The 14757-nt window shown below is 39.4% G+C and overlaps 2 protein-coding genes across 3 annotated transcripts in view; one reads left to right on the plus strand and one right to left on the minus strand.

Annotated features, from left to right (window-relative positions):
* The window catches only part of LOC131466621 (SPRY domain-containing SOCS box protein 4-like), a 59545-nt gene extending 53540 nt beyond the window's left edge, over nucleotides 1-6005 (plus strand). For both annotated transcript variants that reach the window (XM_058640012.1, XM_058640003.1), the window contains exon 3: nucleotides 3441-6005. In XM_058640012.1, the coding sequence (XP_058495995.1) occupies nucleotides 3441-3568 (128 nt within the window). In that variant the 3' untranslated portion in view covers nucleotides 3569-6005. The remainder of the gene's footprint in view (nucleotides 1-3440) is intronic.
* Nucleotides 6006-9345: 3340 nt separating this feature from the next.
* clstn2a (calsyntenin 2a) overlaps nucleotides 9346-14757 on the minus strand; it is a 127631-nt gene continuing 122219 nt past the window's right edge. The window contains exons 13-18 of the mRNA XM_058642363.1: nucleotides 14239-14444; nucleotides 13963-14130; nucleotides 13062-13207; nucleotides 12418-12538; nucleotides 11611-11801; nucleotides 9346-11501 (exon numbers count right to left, since the gene is read on the minus strand). Coding sequence (XP_058498346.1) covers nucleotides 11319-11501; nucleotides 11611-11801; nucleotides 12418-12538; nucleotides 13062-13207; nucleotides 13963-14130; nucleotides 14239-14444 — 1015 coding nt within the window. The 3' untranslated portion in view covers nucleotides 9346-11318. The remainder of the gene's footprint in view (nucleotides 11502-11610; nucleotides 11802-12417; nucleotides 12539-13061; nucleotides 13208-13962; nucleotides 14131-14238; nucleotides 14445-14757) is intronic.

The raw sequence follows: 14757 nt of genomic DNA on the forward strand, positions 1-14757 counted from the left end.
AAAAGATTGTGTAATCTTCCTTAATGCACTATTATATCTAATAATCACAGTGAAAATAAACAAATCATAGACATTTTCAGAGGTTCAAGTGTAAAAAGAATTGTAATGCTGCTCAAATTCACTGGTTTTATATTAACAATTAACATCATATCAAAAGATCGGATTCTGTGTCGAGTACGGTGAATTTCCACTTGAGTGGCTCTTTATTGCTGTTATATACGAGACATCTATATGACTTAATGCATAGAAGCTATTGAGGTAATACCTTGAATTTGTTATGAAGGTTATTAATAATGCATTATGATATATATATATATATATATATATGTGTAGGTGCTTCATGGAAAGTATCCCTTTCAGTAAGAGTATTGAACTTTTTTCAAGTTTGTTCAAGTGTTTCAGACACTGTGACAGACAGACAGACAGACATACTTATTTATTCTACACAGCTTCTGTAATAATTGTTCTAGTTTTGAAAGTTGCCATTTTAAAAAAAAAGGTATAGATTTTAGAAGCAATTTATATTTTTGCATCGGTAGTTCATTATTCAACCGCATCTATCCATCATCTATCTATGATACTCCATCGTCTTTTAAACCTTTTACATGGTAAACATCCAATGCAAAGTCCATATAAAAAATATAGCAAAACAACCTACTCAATCACTACTAACATCTTTTACCACTAATGCAATAGCTACTTCAAACAGTATGTACGTACAGTATATAGTCCACAGATGACTTTTGCTGTATGTGTATTAGGGATGAAATAATTTAGTACGATCTATTTTTTTCTCATTTGATTTCTAGACATTTGATCATATTGAATTATTGTATTTTTTAAACACATGAAGATACATGTTTTTGTTAACACCACTCAGCCATAGTGCATCAGCATTTGTCTACGGCGTCACAGAGTGACAAGGAGAGGATGAACTACACATTAGCACTGCTGCTGTGTCAGTGCGAGTGTGAGTGTGCACAAGTGAAGAGTCGTCTCTGTTTGACAGTCGCACTTCAAGGACACATGTCGAGTGTTTGCGTGTGTGCACAGACTTTGTGTGTGTGTGACAGAGAGAGAGAGAGAGAGAGAGAGAGAGAGATGACCTGTGTTCTACCCAGTTGGTTTAACCTTGAACAGTAGCAAGTAGAAGAGGATGTCCATCCAGAATTACAACAGGTGATGACAGCTGGTGTTATTGTCCTACAGGAAGCAGGAAGATAACAGACGTGCTGCGTAACTCTGCTTCAATGTCAGTCGCGATCCTTGCAAATATTTTTTACACGTTTAAATGCCTCTGTACTTACAGCCTGTTTCAAGATAAAGATATTATCTCAGGGGTTATCTCCACTGATTACTGCAACTTAACATCCATCCATCCATCATCTACCGCTTTATCCTCCACATGAGGGTCGCAGGGGGCTGGTGCCAATCCCAGCTGATATAAGACAATGCGGGGCACACCCTGGACAGCAACAACACGACTCCCTCTCTAGGGGTCATCACAGCAGATCATCTGCATATTTTTATTTTACTTCCTGATGCAACCCTCCCGATTTATCCAGGCTGAAACTGGCACAAGGAGGACACTGGAGTACACTGGATGAGTACCCCCACATGGCTGGGGTCAAATTAGAGTATCCAATTAACAATGAGCAATGGAGATTGGCAACTTTGCTCAGGGGCCCTTGACCTGGCAGGGACTCGAACCGGCAAACCTTCAGTCACAAGCCAAGTACCCATTTTGCTTTGCTAGACAAAGAAAAGGAAATACTAATTAAAAAGGGATTTTGGTCTGTTTTTCAATATGTGGTTTACATTTAAACATTCAATAAGCAGCAATAAGTGAACAACCAGGCCCTGACCATTAACACACTTATATTTCATTTTCATCAACAAGATTCTGTCAAAGATATAGTCATATCCTCCATTTGAAGAAGCATATGAGCAACTGCTTTTTTATATATATATATATATATATATATATATATATATATATATATATATATATATATATAATTTTTTTTTAAACTTTGTCTCATTACCAAAAATTGACAAACTGTTCACTAGAACTGAGGCGATAAAATCTGTAACGGTCATTATCTGTCAAGTTTATGGGTAATTCCTGTCACAACATATGCTCCACTGATGAAAACTGTTTTTTTTAGTGCATTAGCAGCACTTTATCTTCTGGATCAGGAACATCATATTAACACCCACAGATCATTTAAGTAGTGAAGAAAAGAGCCCGACTGATACTGGAGTTTCCAAAGTTAAAATATGCCGAGTCAGACAAACAGTGCATGAATATGTTGAAGAATTGTGAGATCTTTAGAGATTTTGAGTGGGAGTTCAACAAACTTGTCAGTGCCCTCTGCTGGTTGAACCGTGTAATGGCGACACTTGTTTGGAAGTTGAAATAAACATATTCCACCTTCCAACATATGATATGGTGTTTGTGGACTATTACAGACTGATTTGCTTCAGTGAATCTCAGTCCATTGTCATGACGTCAAAAAGAGAGATGTTCCTTAGTCAAACTGATAACATCAAGACACTGCATTCAAGGGAAACTAATCAGCAAGATCATTTATCTGAATGACTCTCTAGAAGCCTCAGTTCTCTCTGTAGATGTCGTTGAACTACAGAGTTCTCTTGGCAGTCGTGCAGTATTCCCTCTCTCATTTATCAGAGAAGATTCATAGCAAATAATAATCTGATAGTGCTGACAGACATGGTCTCATTTAAGTGGAAAAAATAAATGAGCCAAAACCTTTCATAGTTTTTCTTCACTGCTGCTCAAAGTTAATAAAAAAAGGTGTTGATGAGACACATTTTTAGCATCAGGGAACATGAGACTTAACAATTTGTCCGTGTCAAGCTAAAATAAGCCAATATTCTGGCCAAGCCTCATTATGAACTGTGCTTTACTGTAGAGGAAAAATACAACACGAGAGTAAATAGTTTTTGTGTTTTTTATACAGTATGTGTTGAGATTTTGGGTGTAATGGTGATAGATGTTGTGCCAACACTGGCAGATGGATTTGCCCAGTGAAATCTAAAGGGGCATTTGTGTAACTGTGGAGTGGAATAAGAGACAACAGCACATTTCAGACAGGTTTCTAAAGCATCATTATAGTCTCTCCTCCTCCTCCTCCTCCTCCTCCTCCTCCCTCCTCCTGCGGTTTGTGTCCTGCAACTCAGGCTGCAGTCTCCAGTATCTGTTACCTCCTTAAGCTCTATGTGATGGTGAAGGTCAGTGAAGAGAGGGTGGCCAGAAACTCACAGTACAGTGTTCATCATCACCCCCCCCCCCCCCCCCCCCACACTTCTGTTTCTTTTTCCTTCATGCCTAACAAATATAAAGATGCATTATGCATGTGTAAAAGACAGAGAGCTTGTTCTGTTGTGATCTAATTGATCTATTTCTGTCTTTCCAGCCGAGCCTCTTCCTCTGATGGACCTGTGTCGGCGTGCAGCTCGCCTGGCATTGGGCCGCGAGCGGCTTCAGGAGATTGAGAGCCTCCCTCTTCCTCAGTCCCTCAAAAATTACCTCCAGTACCAGTGACTGACACATACAGAGCAACCCGGGAGAACAATGACACAAACCAGACCACCAGAAAGTCTGAGGATGGGTGGATGAAACAAAATCATTAAAAAGATGCAAACATGGATGATGGATGGAAGCATGTCCACGTCAAGAGTGTCAGAGCTCTATTAAAGATGAATTTATACAAGGCTAGAAAGAAGGATGGTGGATGAACTGACGGTGGGGGAGGTCCAGGCTGTCACACAAAAAGGTCAGGGGCAGCACCAGCTTCTTTTGAATTTTGAGCTGCTCTTTTATTAGTTTTTAGACTTTAACTAAATTATTGATGATGGTATACCATCAGTGTGTCACTCAACCGGGGAGAAAGCCCGTCCTCTGGTGGCACAGTGCAGTGAAGAGGAGAGACGGTGGTGAGACGAACACCACCACCACCTAGTGAGGAAAGTAAACAACTGCGACAAGAAGGCAGACTAATCCTAAACACGGCGGCCTTTCTGACGTACAGTCAGTGACAATATCTTTGAGGTTGATACCACAGTGTGTGTGTATCCACAGTCTCCACTGGCACAGATGACAGGTTGCAGAGCTCACACATCCAAGAGGATTTAAGCACTAATGTCATTTTATGTGACAACTCGGGGCCTGGCCACAAGCTCCCCGCCGCACACAGAGTGGATCAAAGCATGGCTGCAGGTGGAATACAGAGTTTAACACAAGAGCCTTACCTCCTGCCTCATGCAGATATTTGGTGATAATTAGCCCTTTTCAGAGGCATGTCTTAAATTAGGTAAATTAGGAATGAGCAGTGGAGTTGGTAAACAGTTAAAGAAAGAACAAGTGTTTTACTGATTTAAAAATAGAAAATAAATTGTAAATGTTACACCTCATTAATGAGCCAATCACATGACAGCAAGTCAGTGCATTAAGGGACATGGTCAAGTTCACACTGAGCTTCAGAATGGAGAAGAAAGGTGGTTTAAGTGACTTTAAACACAGTAGGTTTGTAGGTGCTGGATGAGCATTTCAGAAACTGCTGATCAGCCGTTATCTCCATGCACAACCATCGCTAATGTTTATAGAGAAAGTAGAGAAAATAGTGATCATCGGTCAGAAGAGAATGACCAGATTGGTTCCAAATGGTAGTAATTCAACACCTGATTAGCTGAACCTAACCTAAAAAATAGTGAGTTCATGTGTTTCCATCACTTCCCTAGATGACCTCTTCTTGCTTTAACTGATGTCAGAAGAAAAAGAAAAACACCAAATACTGATTTGTCAGACATTGTCTGTTACAGTGCAAACTTCTTTAATGTGCAGACTTTGTGCTGCTGCTTCCTTTTCGTTAATGTGACAATAGTAAATTAAGACTTGCACTGTGTGGGGAGTGTTGCTGCACCTGCACATGCAGTTTATTACCCGTGTGTCTGAAATGGGCTTTATCACTGAAACACATATGAGATAAAAACTGCTCGTTGTTTTAAAGAGGTGTTAAGTTGCACTGAGAAACATTCCTCACTAGACACTAAATCACATTTGATGATGTCAATCATGACCAAAGTGTTTCATACAAAGCCATGAAGTGTACACTTGTGTGTGTGTAGGGGCTGTAGGTCTTGGTGTGCCGCAGTATTACGACAGTGTTACAACAGTGCTACGACAGTGCTAACGCGCTGTTGACAGTCAAAGGAGCGTCGCCTGCTGATGTTTGTAGCCGCCTACTGTAGCTCACCGGTACAAGACAGTATCCGTCTGCTCGCCGCACAACTGTCTTAATGACCATAAACAAAACAAACAAACAAACAAATAAATGGGACCTGGGCAGATCTAGAATCACTGCATCTATGTTAAAGGCCTTAAACAGGACATAGGAACATCACTGGTATTGCAGTGTGTTTTTGGCTCAAATTTAAAATGCAGATGAACAGCGCACAAACACACACAGGAAGCGCACACACACACCCACAGAGATTTTCTTTCCTTAAAAAAAGGCTTGAGTCACTTTTTTTTTACTTCTGAGTTTGTATCCTACATTATTCTTATTAATTATTCTTATTGACATTTTGAGTGTGGAGTCTGATTCTGATGGTGATGATGTTTATTTTATCACAAGCTAATTTAATGTTTTTTTTGTTTTTTAAACTGATGAGTGATGGTTACATTCAGGTAAATGTACTGCAAAGATGCTGGTGATGAAGGGAGAGAGAAATCTGAACTAGGTGATTCAATGCTGCTTTTATTATTATTATTGTTATTGTTATTATTATATTATTATTATTATTACTATAATAATTCTTATTGTTATATTTGGGAGGGTGGTGGTCTCACCTCTGCTTCCATCGGTTAGGATGGAGAGAAAAAGGACCAATTCAGAAAAGTTGTCGAATGTATGGACAGTGCAGTTGAGATGTCAACAGATAAGAAATGTGAATAAAAAGCCAAGTGAATTTGAAAAAAATTTGAAATGCTTTATTGTGTTTCTTTGCCTTTACCCTTTCTAGACAATGATATGTTGATATACTTCCTATAATATACATGTTTGTGTCATCTAGAAATACATCTGATACTTAAATGTCCAGTGTGTAATATATAGCAGGATTTCATTGTCTACCACTTTATACTCCATACGAGGGTCGCTGGACAGGTACCGGAAGAAGACAGGCCACTGGAGGCAATCCCAGAATATACAGTACTACCCATAAATATGTTTACACAAGTGTGTAATTGCTCACTCTGTAGCCTTAGAATAAGACTTTTATATGTCTTTAGGATAGGTTCCTGCTTTACAGAGGGTGTCATCACATGCTGCCAAGTTTCTACTGCAACATGAATGGACAAACCAGCCAGAGTGGGCATTTCATGTTTTAAAGTGGAGACATACTATGCAAATGAAGGAGAATGACATCCTTTTTGGTATGCAAATGCACCATAGCTCCCTGCTCCCATGCTTGGGAGTCATCCATTTCAATCTGTAGTCTCACCATTAGATGTCACCAATGCCTACAAGTTCAACCATTAAAAAGAGAAAGACAACAGGGTTCAACTAGCACCGACACACTTTCAGGATCTTGTGTCTGAGGGAGCATTTCATCAACCGAATGGCCCAGGCAGAGAAAACCGGGCTATAAACATTTAAGTTTCCCCAATTGTCTAGTGTGCAGTTTCCACAACGGTTAACGTGCAGCTCATCAGCTCTTGCTGCTGTAAATACAGTTCACACCGTCACACTCTGCCAGAGAGATATTGATGCACTCGGAGTCTAAAACTGACAAACTGCAGGGCATCACAGAGTGAGAACACAGACCGGTGTGTTAACAGGCGTCATATTTCTGCTGCACAATGTGGGTCCAGACTCAGAAAAGCACCATCAGGTTTGGCTCACCATATTTAAAACCCCACAAGGGACTGAGTGTTTTTTTTTTTTTGGGGGGGGGGATCAATAATAGCTGAATGGTGTAATGAAGCTCCTGTGTTACAATCCCCTCCATACTGTAGATCAGAGACTCACAATCAATTTATCAGGACCAGCAACACAAACAGCCTCATTTATCTCCCTATCACACACTGACATGAAATCTCAAGTGGCATATGTGTTGTAGGACACAGGAGTGCGACTCTGATGAGGCCGCACAAGAGAATCATGTAATTTATCACAGAGTTACGTTTGATGATAAAAAAGCTATAAACCAACTGCAGCACAGATGCTGTAGTTAAAAAGTGAAGTCAGGTCAGATTAATCATTTCTCTGAACATGGATGAGGTTGTAAACAAAAACTGAGCAAGCAATTTGCTCGCTGGCAAATTAATGCAGTCAACAAAGCTGTAAATTATACAGCAGTGGATGGCGAACAGTTTTACTGATCCATCCAGGTAACAAAGCAAATTGAAGTTGAATGTAAATCAGTTAACATCTAATATTCAATAAAAAAATAAGTGGCAATCTCGCAGACTTGGCAGGCTGATGCAAAACATTTAGCATAAGTTCTTCTGTTCTACAATAAATCAAACTCACTGAGTGTAAATAACTCATTTTAATGAACATGTTTCCAGTCCATTTGTTCTTGTAAAAAGAATATTTATACACAGGGTCACATAGTGTAGTGGCTAGGATGTCGGTTTGACCGAGGGACCTTCTGTGTGCAGTTTACATGTGTTCCTTCCACAGTCCAAAAACATGCAGAATTGGGAATTAGATTAACGGAACACTGCAAATTTACCATAGATTTGCGGTGTTCCCTGCGATGGTATGGCGACCTGTCCATCTATCGTAAAACAAAACCTACTACTTCGGAAAATGGTTTTAATCCTAAATAACCAATTCCATTCATCCAGAAAGGCTTTCAGCTGAGAGCATTTCATCACCAAGGCTGAACAAACCTACACAAGATTATCTAAATATATCAGAAAAAGGATATGGTCTAATAACCTAGATTAGTTTCCCTAACTGTAACTGTAATGAGTAGGCTAACTGTGGCCCCTAAGTAGTCAAAATAAAAACTATAACATGTGACATCAAATAGAAATACATGAAGTAGATCTATGAACTAGGGCTGAACAATTAATCAAAATTCTATTTAAATCGCAATATGGCCTGCTGCAATTTCCAAACCGCAAGAGGTAAAATATTTCTTGAAGCCAAAATGTGTGTCAAACTACCATTTTAGATTAAATATTGCCCTGACCTATACACATCATATGCAACAGACTGAAGAAAGCATCATTGTTTCTCACAGATCTGCACAAATATCACATATTTTTCAGCATCAGCATCAATTAATCATTTTTTGGTTCACAGTCCATTCTTATTGGAATATTTCATAACAATACATTTCATAACAATAACGTTTTTTAATAATGGGAATGATTTCATAATAATGGATACTTATTTCATAATAATGAACTTATTTATTATTGAATGTTGACACAAGTAGCGCTCCATAGTTACCTAATAGTCAACTTGAATGAACACCCGACCCGACGAAGTAGCCCCGTCACCGTCACACGCGTGGACACAAACAAACACTCACTCACTCACTCACCTGCTTTTGCTGTTTCCCCGTGTTGTCACTCGCCAGTTTGCTCATCATTGTAGTTCGTCAATGTCACACATTAACTTGCCGTTCCAACACAACCATTCTTCTGTTTCTTTAATCTTTAATCCGGTTCGAATTCATAAATTTACTCCACTCGTCGTCCCTTCGTTCGCGCCGCCAACAATCAAACATTGTTGACGTCAGCGGCGCACTTAAATGACGTCAACGGGTGGGACGCCTCTGTGTGACCTCATTCGTTTTGTAGTTTCTTTAAATTATCTGTCAGTGTTGTTTGTTAAACCGGGGTACAGCAATTATTATAACACTTTTCATTTTGGTTTTGTTTTATTTTCCGCAGATTAATCATGCCTGTGATGGTTTATTGTGGTTTTCTTTTATTGATTTGTTGGCTTTATTTCAGATTGTACACTCTAAATTGACCATAGGTGTAAGTGTGAGAGTGAATGGTTGTTTGTCTCTATGTCACAATAAATGACTGTGAATCGCAGTCATTTTGTTGTTGAAGGTTGGAGAGGAGTTGTGCCACAACCAAAAATTCAAATTCTTGTTTACATCCATGTCTGTCCACGCTCAAATGGTATTTTTATTTGTTTTTTTTTTAATGTTGCATTTTAAATGACCTCAATGTATGTACCGTTTTTATACTGACGAGGCAAATTTCCCACTTGGACAACAAAGTCTATTCTCATTCATTATTCACAAACACAGTGAGTCATTTCAGAACAAACAGGAAGGAGAGCTCTGTAGAGTCTAAAACAAGTCTTTATTGATCAATATACAGAAAGCAGTGGGATGAGACAGAGAGAAATCCCAACCACTTTGTTTACAAAAGAAAAAGAAACAGATATATAAAATAAATGTCCTGAACATTTTTACAGTTTTCTTTTTATATGTAAAAGAATCTTCTTTTTTTTTTCTTTAATCTTTCAGAAGCACAATATGACAAAGGGAGGCAAGGCAGTTGTTTCACAATGATGACATCACAATCACAGGTGCTCTAAGGGCAGAGGAAGGGAGAGGTGAACAGGAGACACATCTGTTAGAGAGAAACAGCTGATTTCTCTGAGAGGAAATGATCTTGTAACATCAGGTGAATGAAGACAACCTCACCAGATTGAAATGGGATTATGTCTGAGATGATGTACTATATCTATTGCAATGATGGAAGACGGGAGCAATATCAGTGATCAGGTTCTGGAGGAGTAGTTAATGAGCACTTTACCTAACAACGCCCAGCAAGCTTTCTCTGATCCCTATGACTCGGGCAATGAAAACACAAAACAATGGTGTCATGACACCCCGGAGGATCGACAATCAGGATTATCTTTGCTTTAACATTAAGTTTGTGTTATAATTTGGAGGTGAGGTCAGTATTGGCAGGGCAGTCTAAATCTTGCTCTACTTTTAAATCAAATTAAACATTCCACAAACATGAAGACACACACACTGTTTAAAATAGTGACTCTCAATCTGATGTGCTGAAAAACCTCATAAATAAAAGGTCTAAAACCTTCTATGGTATCAATTCATGATGCATGCTAATGAGGGGCACCAAACAAACAAACATTGCTTTCCCGATGCTGTGAGGAAACATTTTTATACGTCTGCAGTAACTGGACGTACAGCAGTAAGGACATTGAGGACATTAGTGGAGCTAATTAGCCGTGTGACATTAGGGAGCCACAGCTTAGCTATAGTTGTTTCAGAACTGAGATTTGTAAGATATTTGTACTCCTTACTACTTCTTACCAATTAAGATAATGAAGCAGTGAAGGTTTGTGGAACTGATCACTTCAGATGTTTGGCAGGAATAAAAGAGATGGATGTGAGAAACTAAATGGGTTGAGATTGATGTGGACAGCATCTGCTGCATTCATCCTCCCATGAGGCTTAAATCACAAGGGTTTCTCTGTACTGGTCTGTTTACTGTGCCAATATCAGCATAGAGGACTCCTGATTATGGATTTTAAAACAAAGGACATTTACAGTGTCATCTCTGTATTAGTATATCTGTATAAAGTGTCTGGTCTGAGTTAAAGATGGGAACAGAAGTTATACACCAAGTGACAATACAGCTATTTTATATCTACTTAACAGGCAGAAGGAATTACATTAAAAACATTTATGGATACATTTATCAATGAATATGTATGGTGATACATTTTATTGTTACATCTGTCTATAAGTAACCACCTCGCGATAATTCTGTTTTAAGAGGAAATAATATATATATATATATAAAAAAAGCAGTCTGTTGACATGTTATTGAAAAATTATTGTGTCACCATTTAAGATTAGATTTTTGATTGTTTCAAATTCTGTTTCATCAGTAAAACTTTGCTCACATAACGCTCTGCCCAAACTGCGATGCGAGTAATCATGTGCTTACTTATTCTCAACCTATTCTGTAGTTCAGATTTTGTCCAGCAGATGGAGATGTTTTATTAAAAAAAAACAGGTGCTGCTTTTGTATTTCCAATGAATAATTTCATTTGATTTTGTGTATTTGTGTACCTTTAGTAAGCATGAAGGAAAAGCCAGCGTAGTGAGTGTGTGTGTGTGGAGGAGATAGAATAGAATAGAATAGAATGTTATTGTCCACCAAGGTGGAAATTTGCCTTCAGCTCACCAACATAAAATCATAGAGTCAAAGAAATAGAAACGAAACTTGCAGAGAGTGTTGTGTATATCTGGGTATATAGTGTATATATGTGTGGTCAGTATGTTGTGGAGGAACTGTCCCACTCAAGTTTTCCCTTTTGCTTCCTCATTTTCACCACTTTTCGCTCTTCCTCCTCTTCATCGCTGTTGTCTGACTCGGCGCTCGTCATTCCTTGTTCCTCCTCCTCGTGGTTCTCTTCTTTTACTGGCTGATCCAGAGCCTGTGGGTCTTTTATGTTCTAGAGAACAAAGGAGTTAACAAATTAGGAGTTAACATGTTTTCTATCATCCACACATATCACAGAGAATGGCTTAAACACCTGAACAAGTAAAGGAGTCACCAATTACCTCCATAGGGTTGATGGTTATAGTGAGAGCAGAGTTGTCCCACTCCACCTCAGGCTCTCTAACCTCATCCTCATCCTCCCTGGATCCCTCCTGGTGTGTGGCGTGGATCCTGTACACGCCAATGACCACAATCACCACCAGGGCGGCGATACAAACCACAATAACAACTGTGGCTGCTGGAGGTGCTGATCCTGCAGGTAAGGGCAAGATGTAACACATCTATGTTCATTGTAATGTATCAAAATAAGAGTTGGTGTGCTTTTTTTTTCAATGTACAATCTTTTCCCAAAACCTTTGAAACTATAGTGCATAACTTTTCAATATTAATGTCCATGACATTCAAACCATTGTCAAATGAGTTCACACAATGCTGATTAAGTCAATCAGCTTCGCATCACTCTCTGTTTCTCCATAGTGGTGTTTAGATTTTGTGACAATCCAGCACTACACACAGGGAGTGATTTGTTTAATGACGAGAGAGATGGAGGCAACACTAAATTCTACTGCTCAAAAAACTTCAGTCATTCTACAGTTTGACAAGACAAACACCACTGTGCTGCTACTGTATACAGACTTAATGCTCTCCCAGTCAGGTCTGATAGTTTTGCTTGACAGAGCCTGTTTTCAGATGAAGGACACACGATGTTACATTGCTCCAGTTCACAAAGTCCAAACACAGACAATACTTGAATAAAATGATATTTCTCCCATGACAAAGTGTCTTTGGCTCAGTTTAGAGCAGACAGTGGTACATAGTGTTTGTTATTGATGCTCTGGCATTTTGCTCACATACATGCCTTGACATACCTGACATGTGTGAGTTGAGAGTGTGTATCATGAGCGGGTGATGGACAGGTCTCATGTACTGAGGCTGGGCGGCCATATGATTGACATGTTCCACAGGTGCTGAGTGGTGAAGTACATTGACCTATAAAATAAAAACAAAGAATAAAGACATGTCAAGTCAGGTCACGTCAGAGAATGAGTTGTTTTGCACATTAAATGTGAATCACTGCTGTCCCTCTACATGGAGTGTGCATGTTCTCCCCGTGTGTGCGTGGGTTTTCTCCGGGTCCTCCAGGTTTACTCCCACAGTCCAAAAACATGCAGATTTGGGGATTAGGCAAATTGGACACTCATATTTTGATCACTGTTTGACCTCTTTTTCTAATGTTAAAGATAAAACCCTTTACCAATACATTTATTTGGATAGTCTCCCACTTCAATAGCACCCCCAATTTTGAGGGACACCAGCAGCGCTCCTGCCAACACTACCTTCAAAAAAATTAATACATTCAGCATGCCTCAGAAAGATTGATTATTGGGAAGAAAAATGAAATGGCACGCAAGCAAGAAAAGTAAGATGACAGATCAAAAAGAAAGGATTAAACTGTATGTGAAGCTATGAGGATAAAAGCTGCAACATGAGGAATGAAAGCCACTAAACTGACCTCTAAATCAAACTCGTTGCTGGTGTAACGTCCGTTGAGTTCAGAGCAGGTGAGTCTGAACCTTCTCTCACTCAGAGTGGCGGGTTGCCAGTTCCTGTAACGTACTTGTCTCAGTGCCTGCTCGTAATGAGCCATGGAGTCCACACCTTGCAACACGGGGGAAAAAATGTGACAATTATTCTCCACACACAGCACAAGGGTGTAATAAATAACACTGTGACTGTGATTTAATTCTGAGAGAACTTTCACGACATAGTTCAGGTGTTTGAAGTGTAGCTGAATCAGGTACTGACATAGTCAGTGCCAGGAACCAGCTTGAGATATGGCACTTAACAAAAGGCTTACCTAATTAAATAATTAAAACTTTACAACTGCTTTATTCTTCAGAATATGTTGCCAAATCTAAAAAACCACAAGTTTTTGTCTGTTTGAGAGTCGCTACTTTCCCGCACCAACATCAACAGAGAAAAGTATTTTACGTCACAGGACACAGAAGCCGTCATTCCACTGCTGCCTCCATCACTGACTTCAAATTTGTTATTTTGTGACTTCAGTGTTTCAAAACCTTCTTTTGGATTTACCCAAGTGACTTTGGTGCAGGACAATAAGTGGATTAAAACCAGTCAGACAAAGGAATCTAGCTGTGAGATGAAGCAGCAAACATTCCCAAGACGCTGCAGAATACTGCAGCCATGGATTTTATGAGGTAAACCTTTGAAGTGGCTAAAATCTGTTTTTCTTTAAGGATGAGCGTCTGTGTCTTCTGTCAACACCACAACAGCTACAACTGAACTATCAGTTTAAGGTGAAAACGTGGTGTATTCCTTGATGTTTGCACTTCACAGAGCATTGGCGCCACAAACAACATATAGAGTACTCTCAGCCTGTAAGCTCCACCTACCGTATATTGAAATTCCAGAGGTGGAGTTGGTGGCATCCAGATGTTTCCCCAACAAAACACTGTGATGAATCTCCAGACTCTCTCGCTCTGGACTCAGTTCCTCTCCAATGACCAGGATGTCACAGTAGTCCAGGTTATGCATCACCTCCATAACACCTTGGCGACGAACTGTGTGCATGGAAATGATTATGTGCAAAATAGGAATTTAAAAACACAGGAATTAAAACTGAAGGCTGGTTTGACATGAGGACATCCCAGTGCAGCCTCTCCTCTCACCTCCACCGAAGCCGTCTCCCTTCATCACTGTGCTGGTGATATGAAGCTCTTTGAAGGGTGCCACACCCAGGGGGCCCTGCAGGTCAGCGGCAGGCCTGACGAGTCGATTAGATCCTGTAATTGTGATTCTCGGTTCACTGGGCGGCAGCACCATAACAACTGCTTTGACGTCCGGGATTGAGAGACACGTGTCCTCCCCGAAACACCTGATGCACACGAATGAGATGGAAGAGGTCATGACTTCACATTTGTCTTGTACTGTATGTGTATTTCCTTTTCTTTATATATATGTGTATATATATATATACACATATATATACATGTGGCTTTTTTGTCACAAATAATGATCAAAAAATAGATAATTTGTTTACTTATACTATGGGATACTGGGATCCTTGCAGCTACAAAATGTGAATAAATATTTTAAATTAAAAACCAATCTTTCTAGGACTTTGTGAGTTGCATATTGTGAATTTTAATGTGTTTATACCTGCATAAACTGGCCACATTAGCAAAAAA

This window comes from Solea solea, chromosome 1, assembly GCF_958295425.1.
Source record: "Solea solea chromosome 1, fSolSol10.1, whole genome shotgun sequence".
Classification (NCBI taxonomy): domain Eukaryota; kingdom Metazoa; phylum Chordata; class Actinopteri; order Pleuronectiformes; family Soleidae; genus Solea; species Solea solea.